This window comes from Austrofundulus limnaeus, unplaced genomic scaffold (assembly GCF_001266775.1).
Source record: "Austrofundulus limnaeus strain Quisiro unplaced genomic scaffold, Austrofundulus_limnaeus-1.0 Scaffold138, whole genome shotgun sequence".
NCBI lineage: Eukaryota > Metazoa > Chordata > Actinopteri > Cyprinodontiformes > Rivulidae > Austrofundulus > Austrofundulus limnaeus.
In genome coordinates, this window is record NW_013952540.1 from 449,219 (window position 1) to 470,574 (window position 21,356).

The 21,356-nt window shown below is 40.9% G+C and overlaps 1 protein-coding gene across 3 annotated transcripts in view; it reads left to right on the forward strand.

The window, feature by feature from the left end:
• LOC106522871 (nck-associated protein 5) overlaps positions 1-21,356 on the forward strand; it is a gene marked incomplete in the record, with an annotated part of 243,923 nt that overhangs the window by 212,365 nt on the left and 10,202 nt on the right. For 2 of the 3 annotated variants that reach the window (XM_014016095.1, XM_014016098.1), the window contains 8 exon segments: positions 1,798-1,986; positions 2,245-5,786; positions 6,242-6,347; positions 8,381-8,468; positions 16,793-17,116; positions 19,075-19,196; positions 19,406-19,535; positions 20,993-21,156. In XM_014016095.1, coding sequence (XP_013871549.1) covers positions 1,798-1,986; positions 2,245-5,786; positions 6,242-6,347; positions 8,381-8,468; positions 16,793-17,116; positions 19,075-19,196; positions 19,406-19,535; positions 20,993-21,156 — 4,665 coding nt within the window. 3 annotated transcript variants of the gene reach the window in all.

Below are 21,356 nucleotides of genomic sequence, written 5' to 3' on the forward strand. Positions count from 1 at the left end.
TAACAATTCGTATTCCAAAAGGCACACTTCATTAAGGACATTCTGGCTACGACTAATGGAATTTCAGTTATTTAAACTTTTTCCGCTATTTAAACTTTTTAGTCACTTTTTTCCTATTGAAAATGAATGGGGCTATTTTCAACAACCTTAAAATCCTTCAAAGTGTTTCTAAAGCTTTACAAAACCTTACACAGTTTGTTCTGGTTATGTTCTTTTTTACTCCCTTGTGCAAATTTTAGCTACTTTTTTGTTAATTTTAGCTTTTTTCTGCTATTTCAGCTAAAATTTTTCTTCCTACTATTATTCTGCTTTTCTTTACTTTTTGTGCTTTTTTCTGCGACTTTGTGCTGTTTATGCTTGTTACAGATGCCTTCTGCTATATTCAGCTATTGGCTGCACTTTTAGCTAATGTTCAGCTGGTATTAGCTAAAGTTAGCTTTTTTCAGCTAAATACGTATTTTTGTAGCTGATACAACTTTTTTCGGATGAGTTCATCAAATTTGTGCTCCTTATGCTTCCTTATGCTAATTAAAATATTCCCAGCTACTTTTTAGCCATTTTACTGAAAACGTCTGCTATTAWAAGCAAAAAACTGGTATTTTGGTAGCTGAGACTTAGCTCTACCACAAATAGCAGCAGAAAAAAAATCTAAGATGGCCACYAAAGCTAGTTTCAAATTACTTTAACTTGGCTAATTTTCAATGTAATGAGCTGGTATAGAGTGAGCTCTATCACAGAAGATGGCTGCCAAAGCTAGTTTTAAAGGGCTTTTTACACAGCCAACGTTTGATATATTGACGTAAAAACCRRTGAATTGGTAGCTGAGAGCAAGCTCTGTCACAAACTAGAGCTGAAAAAAAAAATCCAGTATWGTAGTCAAAGGTATTTYGGCTAATTTTTCCCATTGAAAATGAATAGACCTTTCGGCATCCTTAAACTCCTTAAACTTGTTTCTAAATCTTTACAGAACCTTATACATTTTGTTCTGGTTCTGCTCATTTTAAGTACTTTCTGCTAATTTTAACAACTTTTTTGCTAATTTTAGCTTTTTTGCTATAATTCAGCTTCTTTCTGCTATTCTTCTGCTAATTTCTGCATCTTCTGTGCTTTTTTCTGCTAATTTGAGCTATTCATGCTCCTCACACTTGCTTTCTGCTATACTGAGCTATTTTAGCTTTTAGCTTTTTTCTACTATTTCAGCTAAATTTTGCTCCTTTTTCCATTTTTCTGCAAAGTTAAGCTTTTTTTTCCTCTTCTTTCAGCTTTTCAAATTGAACTTACATTAACACTATTGCCAATAAATATTTTCAGCTTAATTTTATCAGCTTTCAGCTAAATGTTTCAGCAAACAGCATTCACACTAGCATTTTCACAGAAAATGCAATTTCTCTGGTTGGTATTAGTTTTTATGTTCTGCACAATAATGGGTTGAAACAATCAAACTGAATCAAAATGATGTTTTATGATGTCCTATGCTACAACTAGTTGGAGTTTCCTATAAAACTGATGGGCTAACAGCTAATAGCARCACAGCCAAAACAAATGTGTTTTGCTGCCGTATTAAAACAACTGCTATCTCAGAGATTTCTTTTGCAGTTTATTGGAACACTGTTTTAATAACGTTTACATCACCATCAGTGAGAATGGTTTTTAAATATGAAATTCAAATTGGGTAGTTCCAGAGCAAAACAAAGAGCATGATTGAAGCTATACAGTAAATGTAACAATGACCAGTGAAACTCTTAGTATGTTAGTTATTATGCTCTAATATTATGTTCTTATATTTTTTCACTGTAGGACGATCAGTCCAATGGAAAGGCAGGTCTCCCAGTGTCAAAGTGTCTGAGCCAGCTGAGTCTGATGGTCCCGGCGCCCGTCTACCCACGCAGCAGCTGCAGCAGCAGTGAGCTGTCCCTGTCAAGTGCATGCAGTGAATTCTCCAGCGGCTCGTACACCTGGAATGATGGACGCTCCTGTGGGAAAATGGTAAATCCTTTCACTCAGTTAAAAAAAAACACAAACACATCAGTTCCGCAAAAACAATCACAAATGGCAGCTCATCACGAGATGAAGCCCTAATTAATCCCTTATCTTTATACAAGAGTTTGATGACTGTGACTTTAAATGGTGCTATTTTAAAGTCCAATTATTAAAAACTTTAACTTAAAATGTGTACTTTTAATTCTAGAACTTCAAGTCAGTGCAATTAGCACAGCTTTGACCTGTGTTTTCTTTGTCCTGAAGTCATCTCTAACCTGGGAGAAGAGGCTGAGTTTGGGTTCGTCAGCTCCAAGTAATATCTGTGCGCCTCCAGAGGAGCAGCCACCCACGAGGTATAAAGAGAGCCACATCTTAGAAGGACTGAGGAAACTCCAAAGGAGAAAACACAGGAACTCCTCCAGTTCGTCTAAGGTCTCCAGGTCAGGTTACAAAGACTGCATGAACTCCAACGAGGGCATCTACTCTCTGGGCATCAAGAGTAGCAGCAAAGGGGTTTCGAAGTCAAGCCATGTTGTCAGAACTTCAGCTGCTCGATGCAAGCAGTTCTTCTATGATTCTGATGATGCTGATGATGAATTGGCACAATCCAGCTGTAGGGATAACATCCCCACCAAGGACTGTTGGTTTCAATGTAAGAGGCTCTCCCACAGCATCTCRGACAGTTTGTGTAGCTGGGAGGGGACGCAGGAAAGTGGGGCTGGAGGTGATGGTACCTCTGTTCCTGCRGCTGAGAAACCCTGTTTGTCTGACTCAAAAGAGCATCCAGAGAAGCTTGTGAGCTTCATTAACAGTTTTCTACCTGAAGGGGGACACAAATCAGCTTTTAGTAAACCATCCAAACTACACTTCCACCCCTCTGATCCAGAAAGACCAAAACGCCTCTCTGACATGGATKTCTCAGAACTCAAGCCTGAGTACAGCGATGTCCAAATGTCTCAGCCACCSGAGCAAGCTGAGAGGGACCTCAGGAGGCTGTCCCGGGAYGCTGCCAAGCTCCTCAAACAAAAATACTTACGTCGGGATCAGGGACGCACCCAGTCAGCTGATGGGCGGCCAACACCTTTCAGCCTGTTGAAGGAGCCGAAAGAAACTAAGTGCACCCAGTCCGAAGAGAGTATATTAGCAATATTTGATGCAGAAGGAGAGCCTATTGAACTGTGTCCCCAGAAGCTTGTAGCAGGTACAGACCATGTACAAAGCATCAAAGTGGTTCCTAATTATGCAGAGCTAGTACCCCAAGAGAGGCCAACAAGGCAAAAATCTGCAAATGCAAGAAACTATAGTGTTCTTGAATCTCCAGAAAAGCCCTCAGAATGTGAGACTAGCAATACAAGCAACAGCAGGGAGGGAAGTGCRGAGAGGCTGTCAATGGAGCTGACTCCTCAGAGGAAACTAATCAAACCTCCGAGCAGCCGAGTGAGTAAAGTCCACTCCATCCCTGCAGTGGGCGATGCCAAGTCCAGCAGTTCAAAGATTCCTGGTCGTAACAAACCATCAGCRTCGCCATTGAGACAGTCTAAAACAACTGAGCCGAGTAATAATGGACACTCAGGACCCCCAGCTGAGGAGAAGTTCTCCTCTTCTCCAGCAGTGAAAATGTCCAGATTTATTAAGACACAGGGAACTTGTTCACAAAGCCCAAAGGTTATAAACTCCAAGCTCACCAACAGGGTCGAGTGGAGCAAGGGTCCCTCTTCCAGCTCCCCCCMGCTTCCGAGGAGGCACCTGGAATATGCAGACACTAGTGAGCAACCAACTAGAGACAAACACTGTGAACCCATCAAAAACAAACTCAGGTCTCCCTCTCCTCCCCTTCCCCCAGGCCGCACCACCTCCTTACTGATCAGACCAAATTACGAAGGTTCGCCTCAAGCACATAAAACGGGGATGGCTCAACCATCCACACCAACCACTGGGAGGGGCCCTCCCCCAAGTTACCACACTTCACTCGCACCAAATATGCAAACCACTTTACCCATCAAGGATAAAGACTGCTCAGACCTGGACGCAGGCTATGGAACTGCACTTGCACCTCAGAAGCTGGCAGAGAAAKCCTGTCAGCACCTTCAAAAGTCCCTCGTCATGACTCAGACACCCACTAAAGGCACTTCCAAACGTACGAAAGACTACCTCCCTTCTGCAAACTCAGGGTGTGCTCGAGAACCTGAAAATGCACCTAGAAGCTCAAAGAATGTCCCCCCTCCCTACAGTGCCCTCAGAGGGTCTTCCCTTCAGAYTTCATTTGCGAATAAAAAAGGACCTGCTCATGAAAACACCCATCAGTCAGTGCAAAAGACCTCCATTAGTTTACCTATATCCCTTCAAGACCCCCCTCAATGTCAGACAGAACCGCAGGATGGCAAAGCTGTTGTCAGCCCTCCCAACTCTGCTGTTATGTCACCTAACCAAGCCGAAAGAGCCTCAAAGACTCGAATTCCAATGGGATTTAAAGCCTTTTTGAAATCCCCTCCTACCAATAAAAGTGGTCCTACTGTACCGGGCAAACAAGARAAAGATCATATCAACTCTGTCTCCAAGGGGACTGCGACTTCAAATGCTTCAACCCAGTGTGACAGCCTGCAAGCGGCATATAATATTGATTCACCACCCAAGGTGTCTGCTGCAGAGGGGAAAGGTGAGGTCCAGTGTCGCCTGCAGGAAGAGGATKTACACACTGCTGTATTGTCAGAGGAGGGGGATGCTTGCGATAAGGGGAAAAGGAGTAGTCAACTTTTTGGTAGATCCATATCTGTTAATACAAAAACCCATCTAAAGCCAGCTTTGGGGATGAACGGAGCCAAAGCGCGTAGCCAGAGCTTCAGCACCAACTACATTGAGAAACCCAGTGTCAATGTGCTGGAAGGGCCAGGGAGAATCCGAACGCAAATAATCACCAACTCCAGTGAGAGGGGGAATTCTCTGACAAGACAAARTTCTTTAGAAGCACCCATGGTACGGGTGGCTGAGAGCCCTATCCATTCCCCCCGGACAAGGCTCAGTCTCTACGGAGGAATGACAGGGTCAAATAGTCACAATGTCCTCCCAGAGAAAACGCCCAAATCAGGCTCTGCAGGTGATGGATTGCTAGACGGAGGGAAAGGGGAGGGCGCCACCTCACCTTCTCATAAAGGGGCAAGGAGTTTACCCGTAAGCGAAAGGAATAGTTTCAACAATATCCGAAAACCATCAAAAGTAGCCTCTCATCCACAGTTTCAGCCTCYGTCCAGTTCTGTTTATAACTGGGAAAGCCCTTCAAAGGAGACCGAAGGCGTAGCGACCACCCCTAATGAGCAAGTAAAAACTAAGACGGAGTCACCCAGCAAACCCACAGACACGGAGGAGAAAAAGATCAGCCCGACAGCGTGCACCATCGAAGAGAAAGTCATGATGGGCATTGAGGAGAATTTGCAGAAATGCCAAGAGCAGGAGAAGGTAGCCGCCAGCGAGGCCAAACAGAAGACGGGGCCTTCGCTGGCGAACTGGTTCGGCCTCCGCAGGAGCAAACTCCCAGCTCTGAGCGGCAAAAAGGCCGACTCCCCCAAAGGAAAAGAGGAGAAGAAAGAACTGAAGATCGGCTCGGTACTCGGAGGCAAACAGTTGAAGTMTGACAAGAAGAAGGAGAAGAAGAAAGAGAGCCAGGACATGCCCAATCTGTCTGAGATGAACAATAAGCTGAGCTCCATCATGGACCATTGCAACAACCAGATGGGTCAGTTTGCCAGTCAGATCCAGTGTACAACCGCCTTTATCGGCAAAGACCAGTTCGTCAAGGACCTTCTTGGCAGGTGAGTAATGCAGCTTCTTTGTCATTGAGAAAATTAAGCATATATTATCTTTAATTAATAGGATGCTGCGCTGATTACTTCCTGTCGCTTCCCAGAGCTGTCTTTCCGTCAGGAGAATTGACGCCTTAAAACAAATCTCTTAAATTAAACATGAGCCGTCACTTAATTACACTTAAACATCGGCTGTCGGTTTGACTCCGCTCGGGCGAGCATAAACAGCTCTTGATCCAGCGATTGTCAGACTCAGAGTGAAGTATGTTTAAGCTAAGAAAAGCTCAACATGTCTCACTTCTCCCTTCATTGATTTTCCACTCCAAATCCCAGCTGACGGATTTTTCTTCTCTCCACACAAAGACGAGCCTGTTTGCGGAGGCTGTGAAACATTAAATGGCTTCTCTTGTGTTTATGCTTTGCAAAACGGAAGAGGCAGGTCAATGCAATTTGTTTCTTCACAGGACCGCTGTGAAGGTCGGCTCCGTGGCCGCGCCGCCGCCTGCCGTCTCCACGCCCAAGAAACACGGCGAGCTGAAGGGCGACATGCAGATCTGTCCAGACGCTGCTGTGAGTGACTTTAACTTTGACTTCATATTAATGTGAAGATGTGCAAATTCCCTCTGGTTTTTGAACACTTTTGTTCACAAACATAKACACCTCTTCAGCATCACATCCCCAGGAGGCTTGCTATTGATCGTGTTCTGACTCAGCCTACAGTAAAAATCCTGTTTGTTTGTTTATTTATTTATTTATTACGCCAACACAGGCTGATGTTGTGTTTCCACAAGTTTTTCAATCTACTCCTCCGTTAAAAATAATCACGCTGGTGATAGAGTCATAAATTAACGGCACAGCRTTGCTTGAAGAAATGCATATCACCCGCTGCCCCTTCATGCCAGTTTTGAGGTCATCTTATGATGCAAAGTTGTGGCTGTTTTAGTCAAACCTTTGTAAATAAAATTAGGCTCGAGCTCACGGTATGTTTTGGGAGTGACTCTCAGCTACCATCACACAAAGTTTTAGCTAAAACAGAAAACTGACCAAGTTATAGCTACTTTTGTAAAGGCTCAGGTCCACTAGTTGTGGTGGCCATCTTGAATTAGTTCATCAGTTGTAGACGTACATCCAATCATTACTCTGAGAGTTTCAGTCAAATCTGTCCAGTGAGACAAACAGTCACGTGGCGGAGGACCAGGGACAACAGTTTATAGTAACACGTGTATGCTCAGCTACTGCCRACCAAATTTTACCTCCGTATCCCTAAAACAGGCTGTGTTGCAGACATTTTTGTATTTATTATGGTTAGTTGCCTGTGGTGGCCTTCTTCAATTAGTTTGACTCCAAAAGTTAATTAGTTGTAGATCCAGGGATCGCTCTGTGRGGAGGTCGTACCTGTGTTCCCCTGATCCTGGTGCTCCTTGGTAAAATCAGTATTAAGTATTTCTATAATTCGGTATTTTAGGTATCAGAGAAAATGGGTACATTAAGCAGGGTTCCTACGGGTCCTTGAAATCCTTGAAAGTTTGTGAATTTGAAAAAATGATTTCAAGGCCCTGGAAAGTTCATGAAAACAGCCAAAAGTTACACTTGTCCTTGAAAGTGCTTGAATGTTTTTTGGGGATTGAAATTCTCTATTCACATGACTGATTTTCATCATATTTTAAAAAAACAAATTATTTAATTAAATTACTTACACTTGTTGCCGTTGATTACTCAGGATTACAGTAAACTGGCATCATTGTTTCTGACTCAACAACTTCTATGTTGTTCTGTTTTTCATTGAATTTACATTATATGAAACCTGTTTATTGGTAACATTCTGTAGTAGCAGCAGGTAATTGCCGTTATGCGTGGTTCTTTAATTTGAGGAAATTGGTACTGGAAAGTCCTTGAAAGGTCCTTGAATTTGATGTTGACCAAGGTGTGAGAACCCTGATTAAGACTTTGTTATGGACCCCTTTGTGGGAGTTTTATTCAAATCCTTCCAGTGGTTCATGACATGTTTTGCTAACACATTAAACATAACAAACACACAGAGGGATGTGCAAAAACAAAATCGCCCTTTTGTGTTTGATGGCGGGCGATAATTTTCCTTGTTTCGGCTCTTTGGTTGACCTTTGTAAGCAAAAATACTAAAGCTTTGACCTTATACTTTATCATCTGTCAGTGAGAACCAAAAAAAAAAGTGATGGAAAGGCTGAGAGCTCCAGAAAGAGCGAGACAGCAGAAATGAAAGAAAGTAAAAAGATCGCTCTGAACCAAGGAGGAGAATGACAGTCTGAGAGCATAATGAAGGAAATTTAATCCGGATGATGTGGAGTTTTGATAACACAGTGGAGTCCTTTATCGTGGGCACTCTATTTGACAAAAAGGCCATTTAATACCATCCTCAGAGCGTTCTATCTTCTCCCCATAGAAATGTAACAAAAGAACCACTTTTTATGACTTCTAAATAGTCCGATTAGAGCAACAACTGAAAATATAATTGCCGCAGTTTTTCTTCTACTAAACTTAAGCTGGATGTTTATCTAAAAAAGTCAAAAATTAACAGGCACACGTAAAACTTTTTTAAACGAATGCTCATATTGTTCCCATTTCAGACCCTTTTAATGTCTCAGAAGATCAGTCTTAAAGGTGAAAAGGAGGAGGGACACATCCCCGACTCAGCGTGTCAAGACCACATGATCGGTAAGATCTTCTTTCTCACATCACTTTGACTTTTTTTTCTTCATCTTTCTTGTTTTTAATCCCACTGCCTTTTCAACACCAGAGCATTACCACATTTTTCCGATGGAGTTTCCCCTGTCTCTCTGGCTTCAACAAATCCTGAGCAGTATTAACAAGCATCTCTAAAACGTCTCTTTTTTTCTTTCTGACATTTTCCTTATTTCCTCACATAAAACACTGAGACTTACTCTTGTTTCACAGGACTATGGCACACATTCAAATAATTTGTGTTGTAGGCTGGCTCTCAAAATAGTCACAAAATCATCAGTCTTATTACTTTACTTAACTTTGGTCCCTTCCAACAGGTAATTTGTATGTTGAACGTTTGTACTTGGAACAAATTGTCCTGTTAAAAATAATGCAAATGTAAATAATTTGCTCGTTTGATCTCTCAAATAAACCTGCACCTCCTCTCTGTAACGGTCATTTCATGGTGAGGCAGTGTGTAAGAAGCACTGTGTGATGAAACGAGCAGCAACAAAACCAGAAAATGAAAAGAGCTTCAGCCAACGACCTCTTTAAAAGAGCTGCGGCTGGAAGACCGGGTCCAGAGTCAAGACTGGCAGAACTCATCATTATTGTGTCACGATTAACAAGAAACGATCCACTGGTATCTGCTTCTGTCTGCACGGTGGCTCAGTTGGTAGAGCTGATGTCTCTCAGCAAGAAGGTCACTGGATCGAATCCCGGCCCGTGGACCTTTCTGAGTAGAGTTTGTCTGTTCTTTCTGTGCATGTGTGGGTTTTCTCAGGGTACTCTGGTTTCTTCCCACAGATCAAAAACATGACTGTTAGGTTAAAGGAGACCAATTATGGGTCCTAGAAATTTTTATGGTATGTCTGTAGGCTATCCAGACCATGTTCATTCAATTTAATGCACAAAATAATTCTCAGATAATAAAATTTCCCATTTTCTAGTTCTGCCTGCTCTGATTTCCATTCAGAAGAGCTGTTTATGTTAATGAGCTCTGTTGGTAACGCCCTCCAAAAATCTGTTGACATTAACTCCGCCCTCCAAAGCCAGTGTTTACGTTAGCATGGCTAATAATAGCAGAAGCTCCGTTGTACAACCATATGAGAGACCCAGAGGGAGAGTCGTGGTCGCAGGTTCTTTCTTTTTTTTTCTCTCCCTCCTCTGCTCTGCGCTCACTCTGCATGCTGTAACCAGAGCAGGGAGCAGCAGCGGTCAAAATACCTCAGAAACTTGAACAAATAGGCTTTAACAAGGCTTTAATAAGCTAAACAATAGAGGTACATGAGAAAATGTGTTCATAACGAACAAAAATAAATAAATAATTAAATTGTGTCCATGCCGGTCTGAAACCCTGGTCTCCCACTCTCTGGTCCAACGCTCTACCCATTGCCCTATTGGAGGCTTGTTGTGAAATGAGCTGCGTGACGGCTTTTTATATTGAGGAGGTGGAGCTTTACCCGGGGGTTGCTAGGTGAGGGGCTGAACACAGGTTCTGGTGGGTTGTCGTACGGCTTGTGGCATCACAAAATGACGGGAGTATAAAACTTGTCGTTAATATACATTAAAAATACATTTACTGTACTTACAGTAAATATGCCCCTGGGTGCATGTTTTTGGTCCTAGGACTGTTTTTTAAGAAGTACATACACAAAGTTGAGTAAAAAAAACTTTAAGAAGTGAATTTTTCAGAATAGGTCCCCTTTAACTGAGAGAGTGAATGGTTGTATGTGTCTCTGTGATGGACTTATGACCTGTCCAGGGTGTACCCCGGCCCTCGCAGAGTGACTGCTGGATATGTTCACCAGTGACCCTGAAAAGAAGCAGCAGATATAGATAATGGTTTGATGGATGATTATGCAGATATGGGAAACACATGGACTCGTCTAGGCAAACGTTTACAAAATATTTTAGGTCAACCAACGAAAAAGTAGCCAGCAATAATGTGTCTCAATTGAGGTTTTATTTAGCGATTTTTGCTGGCAGCCATCAACTTTTCAACCCTGTGCCTCTATGAAACCAAATTGCAACTGAATAGAGATGAAAAAAGATTTGCCATCACCACTGAAACACTAAAATGGGTTTGCGTATTGCTCGCAGAAAAATCACTATAGTCTCAGTTAGGAACACTGCAAATGTGTCATGTTTTTTTTTTTTTTGTTTACTTTCTCGCAATTTTGTCTTCAACTAGCCACCAAAGGAGATGCTCGCTGACAGAAATACTGTTATTTTAAAATGTTTAGGTGGAAAGGTTATGAACAAATAATATTTAACCTGTTGGAGATGGCTCTTTAAACAGCCTAAGTTTGTAAAAATGTTTAGTTCGGCACGAAGAGCTAACGACTAAAGTTGACTGAGCATATGGTTTTAAATAGGGGGACAACAATACATGTACCCGTATCGAATCGTTCAATACAATGCTTTAGGTTTAATGCACACTTGTATCGAACAATAGGTCTTCTGAAGATGCTCAGTGTTGAAGGATCAGTGGATCTGTGTTCGACTACTCCACCTAGGCTGCATTTTTGAGCACAGATCCACTGAGAAACTTGCTGTTTCAGCAACATTTAATTTAAAAATTGCACTTTTGAGGTTAAACAAATGTTCATAATTGATTTAAATAAATTACAAGTTAAAAAGGGCATGGACATTTCTCTTTTTTGTATCGAAAAAATATCGAACCGTGAGACTAAAGCACTGAACCGAACCGAATCGTGAATTTTTCTCTGTCGTTGCACCCCTAATTTTAAATATGTCACACCAATTCATGCAAGCATTATTCTATTAACCTTTACATTGCTATTATTTTTGCAATACATGGAGATTTATATACTTGTAAGCTAACTCATAGCTGCATCAGCTAGTTGTAGTACTTGCAGAAATTCCTGCAGAAATCTAATAAAACCTGTATAATACAAATAAATGACGCTGTAAATCTTTGAGACCTGACGTTTCCACTGTTGATTGGGTTAGCCGTTAGCTCGTCAGTCCGGTTCCAAATTCCACTTGATTTCCCCAAACTGCAGGCATTCAAAGAGACATCTACAGCACATAAGATATTATTGTTCATAACCTTTCCACAGAACCCCACTTCTAAGGAGCTTGACTGTCGGCCCAGCTGCCTCCGACAGAAACAGGAAAATCCAGCCAGGCAGTTTATGTTGCACCCAGGTCTCTTTTTTTTTTTCTTTACAGCATCTGAGCAACCATAAAGTAAAAAATCTAGAAGAAATATGAGATTGGATTAGGGCTGGTTTATTGCAGCGCAGCAAACTTGCTTTGTGGAGCTGAATAGAGCGTACGGGAGGAAAATGTGTAGCTACTGTTTACAGGGACTGCTGCAGGAAGTTTATCACGCGGATGAAAAATCTTATCAATAATCGCTTTGAAAGCTTCTCAGGCTGCTGGGTCTTGTAATGTAACAACATAGTTGAAGTATGTGTAGATAACGTAGGGCTTGCTGTAGCTCTTTAGAAGAAAGTGTTTAATTTTCTGGAAGTTTTATWTAATTTGAGTCCCCTACTGTGGAGACACAGGTTTAATTTTCTTGGCGTTAATATGAGTCGAACTCGAAAGATTTGGTGATTGTTGGCTTCACACCAGATGTCCTTCCTCGCAGTGGAACATAGTAAACATATCAAGTGTTTAGGCTAAGAAATTGTCATATAAGGTACAATTTAAATTTAATTCAACTAAGTTTCAAAAAGGTTGGAGTGGGGGTCATGTTTTCTTTTAACAGACTGTAAACATCTGGAATGTCGACCAGTTGCTGGAGTTCTGTCCGTATCAAGGCATATGTTGTTCTGAACCTGTTTATACTTTTTGCATTGATGCATACACTGCCAAGGCCAGAGGCACTAATGCACCCCCATACCATCAGAGAGACAGGATGAATGGTCCTCCTTCTCTTTAGTGTGGAGGACGTGGTTTATCTGACCACAAAACTATTTCCCACTTTGTCTCAGTTCATTTTAAATGAGCTTTGGCTCAGAGAAGACAGAGGCGTTTGTGGACGGTGTTTACATGTGGCTTCTTCTTTGCACGATAGAGCTTTAAGCAGCATTTGTGGACACAGCACCGTGAGCTGTGTTTACAGATTACAGATTTGATACAGAGACCTGTTTTGATACAGAAAACTCATTCTAAAACTGTTCCATTATTTTACACAATTTTATGTTGACTATGTTCCATTTTTACTAAAATATAGGTTTGAGATTTGCAAATCATTATATTCTGTTTTTAATACATATACTGTGTATATAAACCAAGCTATTAAATCAAATCAAATTTATTTATGTAGCACTTTTAAAAATAACTAATTTGTGCTGCACAAAATAAAATAGAAAAAAAAAACAATACTGAACACAAGAGACCGCAAAAACGAACAAAAATTAAAATGTTAAAAAATTTAATAAGACATCAAATAAAAGAATTGAAATCATGTGGGGGCCAAGGCTGTGAGAAGTATGGGTGCAGAGGTTGCTGCAACACAGAGGTCACGCAATGTTCAAATGAGTGTTGCGCATGTTTTAATCTCAATGTAGTTTATAAATCAGCTCTGTTATTGTGTGGTAGTGTGTAGATTAATATTAGGGTATGATTAACACTTGAGATTAAAACACAGAGTGTAGGCAAAACAAATTATGAAGTGTGACAATAAATGTAGTTTCTATGTTATGCATAATGCAATGATCAAATGTGACAATGTTTAGTAAATTATATCCACGGCGTTAGCTCCTGAGCTGATACTTATCAAAAAAGTAAGGAAATGTGTGTTTGGTAGATTATTTCTTTGTTGTAACAATGCTTCTTGGCAATAAATCTCATATCAGGCACCTGATTGGCAGCACAGGTGACAGCAGAAGCTCAAAAGCAGAGTCAATAGAAACAACAAAATAAGCCATTTGACAGAGCTTTGGCAGACTTTTCATGTGCACAACCCACATACTCAGCTCGACTGCTCATCCCATAAACCTTACAAATGTAGCACAGCAGGCTTTTTAACGTTGTAAGAGATATTGACACGAAGCATTGTTAGATCAAAGAAATAATCTACCAAACACAAATTTCCTTAGGTTTTTGCTAAGTTTAAAAAAAAATAGCTTGGGTAACAAAAGCTAAAAGGCTCAAACTGAGGTAAGGGGAGTCTTCCATGAAGCAGCTCTGTTGTCCTCCATCATTATTTCCATTTGCAGGCTGAGTCTTTTCTACATTCTCTCTGTACACTTTATGTAWAGATGTAGTTGAAGTTCCCCTTAAGTAGAACTTCTAACTGAAGATTTATCTTCCATGTAATTCATCAAAGTTGTTCATGCAGGCTGAAAACGTGACTTAAGTTAGATTCATTGCACCRTAAACTAAACAGGTTAATTGTTTTTCTTACATTCTGCCAACTCAGCGCTTCCACTAAGTTTGAATTAAACCGTCTCCTCATTTCTGTAAAAACGTTTCTGCTCTCCGGCTAAACGCCATCAATCATATCCAGAGTTTACTGAGTTGGCCCGAGATGCAGGCAGAGCTCAGGTWATGGATGTGAGTTTTTGGAGTCCACTCTACATCGTCCATTTCTTGTATCAAAGAACTTCCCTCCAGGCTGTTTTTCCCTTCACAAAAAAGGGACAATAAAAAACATTTTGACTGACTCAGAGCCTAAAATGGACCTAATACATCTGCACAGGTTGGATGCCATTGCTGATCAATGCCAAAAGTTTTAGCTTTTGCTTCTTCGGGTGTTCAAAATTGCCTTTTCAAAGCCCTGCATTATTTGGATTTTTCAGATGGCTTCAGGCAGCTAAAAGTGTTCTGCTGGAGCTCTATTGTCTCTGGAAACTGGTGCCTATTACGGAACCGTGACTTTGGAATTAGCATCAACCTGCTGTTGCCTTTTCATCTGATTGTTGTCTCCGTGATTACTCTTTCTTTCTTTCTTTCTCTCTTTCTTTTTTCTCCTCCTTCGCTGCACAGAAGCCCGTTCCACGCAGTGAAACAGCTTTCTCCCTCTAACCCTGCAGGTTGTGTACAGAAGCGATAGGGAGCTCATGAAAAACAAAATTACGTCCAGTTGTTTTTGCCGCTGGGTAGAATTACCGTGGACCTTGTTATAGTTTGGATATAGAGGGCATTTTGAACTGCCAGGCTTGGCATTCAATTACCCAGCAGCGTAATCGATGGTTTGCTTTCCCTTTTCTCTTTCCTACACTGTGATTTTTATTTTTACTTTTTTTAGTTAAGAAACCTCTTTCTTGCTTATTTAATTTCAGTGTCCTCRTGTGTTTCACAGCACATGTGTGCAAAAATGACAGGCCATCTGCTCGGTGGACATGGCGTCTCTGTGCATCTGCACACCAAGACTCATTTTCACAGATTCATTCGTACATATAAACAGGATTATACCCCCCCCCACCTCTTCACAAACTCCTAAACTCTGAAACCCGAAGGAAAAACTCAAACACTAATGCATTTAAAGAAAACTCGGCATTTTTAGTGTTTATAGCCTATTTGTGCCTCTGTGTCCCATTCAGAAAAACCTTTATAGTTAAAGAATTTCATCTCACACAAGTAAAATGGAGGGGGGAAAAAACACTGGTAAGCTTTAAGACTTGGAGACAAAACTGATGCTAACAGAAATTTTTTTTACCTCAAAGTTCACCAGTGAATGATTGGGTATAACCACATAGATATGAGTAACAGCTGTACAAAAAATAAATGATATTTTTTATCTCAACTGTCCAATCTTTACTAAGATTTCAAAATCATAGCATTTCCCGCTGTGAAAAAAACTTGGAGCTAATGGGATTTTTAAAAATAACGTAATTTTTAAATCAGCTGACTCGCTTCTGCTTTGAACATGGAGTAGAACAGAGATAAACACTATAATATGAAATTAATTTAAAAAAAACAGCATTCCTTGAAGAAATGTGCTTAAACCGTTGCTTAGTCCAACATTTAAACACATCTTACATGATTGTTGGCCCTCAAAATACGTGWTGGATAAGTTTTAGCTACTGTTAGCTCAATGTTTGTAAAAAACAGATGAGTTAAAGGCATTTGTGTTTGCCAAGGTCCATTAGCAGTGGCAGCCATCTTGAATAAGCTTACAGACCACTGATAGCAGTGTTATCCCCACATTACTGGACTTGGCTATATAATAAACTGTGCTAATATTGAGGGCTGCAGTCTCAACCTGAGCCTGCAGGTTTGTGCCCAGATTGCATCAGGAAAGSCAACAAGTTTAAAACAAATGGCAATCCTTTTGTCTGAAATTTGCTTGCTGTGGCAACCCCCACAGAGAGGAGGAGCCAAAAACAACCACAACAGACTGTGCTAACATTAGCTTAAGAAGGGTGACTCAGATGTCACAGGATACCCCTTTTTTCAGAAAAAAAAGGAAAATGATACATCTGAATACCCCAGCAATTAATGGATAAAGGCGCCTATGTATGGCATAGGTCCCCTCAYCCTCTTCTTTCTGGGGTATTCAGATATTTTATTGTTCCTGTATTTTGGAAATAAAGGAAGCCAGATYAGGTTTGCTAACGATAATTAGCAAAATGATGACTTAAACCCAAAGGTAGAAAGCCTGGCTTTGGGGCAAATTGTGGACTCWAATGCAGGCACATTTACACCTAAACCAAAGTATAGGCAGTCTAAAGAGTAAAAACATAACATGACATCAAGAAAACAGAATCTGACATAAGCACAAGTTTACTGAAGGGTTTGATGAGTGGTTATAAAAAAAGTGAAACACAGTCAAACATGAAGCAAAAACCAGCCTTGTACCAATGAAAAGGTGCTATCAAATACAAGGAAGGAGAAAAATATTAGTTTACTACAGTTCTCACAGCTAATCAACAATAGCAAACACAAAMATTTGGGCACCAACCGCCAAATTTACAGGTTTTGAGGTAAAATTTGGTATGTGAGTAGCTGAGAGTCAGCCCCTACACATACTCTCTGATTAAACCTTTGACATGCAATGGTTGGTCTATTTAGATATTATTTATAGATACATGGACTTTTGCAGAGTTGAAATGCTTTTGATCTCCTCAAAACTCCATCTGTTCCACTGRTTCTCATTTCTTCTTGACATGATGGAGCTGTGGAGTTTTTTACCCAGYGTGACAGAATTTCCATCAACTGTTCACTGATGCTTTTTCTCTTCTTTCCAACCTAACCTGCTGCAGATTCCCTGTTTGCTCACAATCCCTTCCGCTGCATGTAAATCCACACCCTCCCCCTTCTGTACCCTACCCTTTTGTTGTTGTTGTTGTTGWTGTTGTTTCCCAGACGTCACATTCCTCTCCCTATCCCTCTAGACTCCAGCTGTCAGATGAGAACTCTGGACAGTGGCATCGGCACCTTCCCCCTCCCTGATTCCGTCACCCGAGCCAGCGGTCGCCACATCCCCAAATCYGAATCCAGCCCGGGTGCGGTGACCGCCAGCTCCTCCGAGCTCCGACAGGAATCGTCATCTTCTCACCCCGACCCCTCACAACCTGACGTGAAAGTGCCTTCCCTTCCAAAACCCCACCTGCACACCCCTTCCACCACCTTGGGCCACTCCCTGTCCGACCCCACTGTGATCTGCAGCCGAAACACCCAGGAGACACAGAGCCGCCTGCCCAAACTGGCATCATCAGGTCAGTCATCCTCCAGAGGATGGATGGATGGATGGATGGATGATGGATGGATGGATGGATGGATGGATGTATAAATGGATGGATGGATGGATGGATGGATGGATGGATGGATGTTTAACTTGTTATTCTGAATGTTTGCTCTTACATTGGTTGTATTTGTGCTTTAATGATGTCAAACACATACAGGCTCAACTCTGTCCATGTTTTTTATAACTGTCTCAAAATCTCATTTTACATTTGTAATGTGATTTTTCACATCCTCATATTGGTGTTGTTTTATTTAATTTCCATTTTTGCACAGTGATGTAGGCAAAACCATAGGCAAAATTTTTCACTAAAAATAATTGACATGAAAATAAAAAGACATATTCCAACATCCGTGCCTTACAGGAATGCAGATCATCTGCATTTCTGTGGTGGGCGAAAATAAATAACACTGAGAACTTACAATTAAAATAAAAGTAACTTTTGAAAGGTTATAAAATAAAACCGCTCAGCAGTACACAACATTTGCACATCAAATAAACGTTCCTCACTTGTATCAATTAAGAGCTAGTGTTAAAGTACAGATGTTTAGTATAGAAGAAATACATTTCCTCTCAGACACTAACAGGCTTGTTCAATTCATTCATTCATTAACAGGTCTCTTTTGGAAGTGAGTTTCTGGATCTCAATGAGACTGCCTGTATAAATAAAGGTCAAATGAAAAATAAATAAATAAATAAAAAAATTTGCTAACCGCCAGTCCAGTAACTAATAAATTAGCTTTGCAAATGCTAAACCACTAAATGGGTAAGAAATTTAGCAGAAGCTAACACTAACTGATAACCACTAACTCAGGATCTGTCATTTAAACATAGAYGKGTTATATCCACAGAAATGTGAGAATCTTGGCTAAAATCTCATTAAAAAACATTTCTACGTCAATCAAACATTTACATCCACAAGTGGTTAAATTGATAAGAAAACAAACTGCACAAAGTGGGAAAAGAGCAGGAAAGAAATCTACTATTACCATGTTAGATGGCTTAAACTTTGTTTGTCTTTCAGGAAATAGTTGAAAGATCGGACGTTGCTGTAGTTCGTGTTGCCACATTTTCCTCCTGAGTGCCCGGGTGTCTAAAGATGAGAGGAAGTTGTCTGCTTTATTAAACTCTGATTAAACTGAGAACCTCGTTTGCTCAGCTAATTAAGAGGCGAACACACTGACGTCGACATGTGATTCTCACCTGAGATCGTTGAGGCCAAGACGTTTGCGTGCCTCAAAAAAACAAAACCCCCCAAACAACAACAACGAATGCAATTAGATAAGCGTGTCAGCACAGCTATAGATCATAAAGGCGCCCTGTGCCTCAGCACCGGGCATGACGCACGGCAGAATGGTTGATTAAAGCTACAATAACACTCAGAGATTTATGCCTGCAGGACGTTAGGCTGCATCTATATCACCTCGATAACACTGAAGAGGCAGGAGATCGACTCGCCACTACAGAACAAGTTGATATGAAACTCAAACGGTTTTAGCTCTATCATTTCTACTGTCAATGGGGAAAATAAAATCTGCAATTTACCTGAAAAGACCCAGTGTCTGTCACGGTGTTTGAAGGGAGGGGGGGAAAGGGCGAAGACTTTTTCAGATGCAGACAAAAGCAGCCTGTTATTCTAACGCAGCTGACAGTCTCTCACATAAGAGAAGCTTCTGAAAGTGAGACAATTAAAGCGGCGCCTCTCTGAGATGGCGGTAGGTAGAGCGATAATAAGGCCTCAGGCAGAACCATCAAAGACTGGACACCATTAACACAGCATTGTGGAGATTTTGGGGCAGAAAAATGGATGCAGAACAAGTCAGATATGGGTTTTAGTTGAATCAGTTTGCCAGCTGGATGGGAAAAAAAAATTCAAGTCCACATATTTGTGTTTCTACTAATCATTCCTCATTAACCTCTCTGCGTTTACAGATGCAATCAGGACAAAGAGGTTGAGTCTTGGTGCCCAATGCAGCAACATCGCAGGTTCTACTGAAGACAAGGAAAAAGAAAAGGAGAGGAAGATAAAACCCAAGGAGCCCGATACAACCGGTGTACGTCAACAGACCACTGAGTCCTAAATTGTCTAAACATAAGAAAATCTCTCATAAATCAGTAAAGGCCTAACACTCCTTAAAGGGTTGCACATTAAGATATTTTACTTGTTTGATCAATTGACRCTCAGGGAATCATTTTTGGGAGAGCAGAATACTGCACTTTCCAGTTTTGCTGAAGTAACTTTTTCCTCTTTGTTGGTTTTTAGCAAACAACCCTTCGAGTGTGCAGGTACTCTGGCAGCAGCAGCGACACCGAGACCGAGTCGGAGCAAACAGGAAGCACCGTGTCCTCGCCGCAAAGAGCCCCGATCGACAGAACCAAGAGAACTGACTCTGGTCTGCTTGAGATCATTTCTCTCCACACTGTTTACAAATGCAGATAGATTAGTTTGTACACTTCCATTACAGAAACCCTCAAATTTCACTGGATTAACTTGAAACTTTGCTAATTTGAGGAAGCTAAGGACAGAGTTGTCCAGGAAGCTTAGAAAGAAAATCAATCACCAGCATATTGAAGTCAACGGGTATAAGACCATCTCTAACAGCTTGATGTTCCTGAGACTACAGCTGCACAGATTCTTCAGAAGTTTAAGGTCCACAAGACAGTAGCCAACCTCAACCTATAATACGAATCATCATCAAATAATCCAGAACAGCTTCCAAGGAGATTAGAGGTAAACTCCAAGGTTCAACAGTGTCATATCACATTATTTTTGAACCAAAGTGGACTTAATGAAAGATTATAGAGGAGGACATCAAATTATAAAAACAAGATGGGAATTTACCAAAATACATATTGCAAAGCCATAAAACGTCTGGGACAATGTACTTTGGACATATGAGACAAAACTGGAGCATTTTGTCCCATCAACTCTATTCAAAGACTCAAAAATGAAGCAAAGAAAAGAACATGGTCTCTACTAGTGATGTCTTACCAGCACTGATACTGAYATCAGCATCAGGCCCAACAYTGTCCTTTCTACAAGTASTCATGCTTGTACAAAATGCCCAGKACCGATACCAAAACTGCTGTGAATACTGCAGGGAATGTGTTGCAGCTTACATTTCAAATGAAAAGTTTGTCAGTACCAATTAAAAGAAAATTTTTCTTATATTTGTTTTACAATGTTACAACAGTACATAGCATGCTGTGTTTTTGATTTGATCCAGTCAGAGGGTCTGTAGGCCTATAAGGAAGCAGAGGCACCTTGTTCTATATAAAATAAATGTGTCTTTAAAGTCATTGTGTAATGTTTAGGTTCTAACTCAGTAAGTACGCTGTATCGGTATTTGGTATTGGCGAGTACACAAACTCTACTACTTGTACACATAGTTTGAGAAAAACTGGCATCGGGACAGCTATAGTACCTACAGTGAAAAGTTAAGGAGGCTCAGTTCTGCTCTGAGGCTGATTTGCTGCATCTGRCCTGATGTGTCTTGAATCTGTGCAGGGTACAATAAAATCTCAAGACTATCRAGACAATATGGAGTAAAATGTGGTGGCCAGTGTCAGAAAGATTGGTCACAGATTCTTGAGTCGTCCAAAAGGATAATGAACAAAAAACACACAGCTGAAAACATCCAAGAATGGCTCAAAAACAACCACTGATTTTCATTAGTTGGTTTCTTGTAAATTTGACCTTCGTGTTACTTTAAAGTTTCAAGTTATTTCAGTGACCTTTGTKGGKTTTTCTTTCTTGAACCAAAGKGTACAAAMCAATTTATCCCCTTCAGAACGTATAATCCTCTGACTTTGCACTGGTTTTGATTGAAACCGTTCTTTCCGTTCACAGCGGAGCTGAGTGAGGACACTCTGAAGAGGCGAAGCGTGGAGAGATCCTTGTCGATTATGGATTACTACCAACACGAGGTGTTCAAGGACAGCAGGAGGATTTCCCAGTACAACTTGTTGCACAAAGAGTCATCTCTCGATGCCAAAGCAGGAGAATGGCTCAGTGTGAGTATTTCTTTATCCACTTCTTTTTCCCCCCACTGCTGACATTGTTTACACTCCAAGGTCTTCTGCTTCCTGCTTTTGGGATTGTTTGTAGATTTATTTATTTTTTTTAAATAGAAAACGCCTCCTAATTGCTTTCGATCGCCTCAGCCTCTCCTGTCAGCAGGTATTTGCCTACGAGTATTTAACGTAGCTGAAAG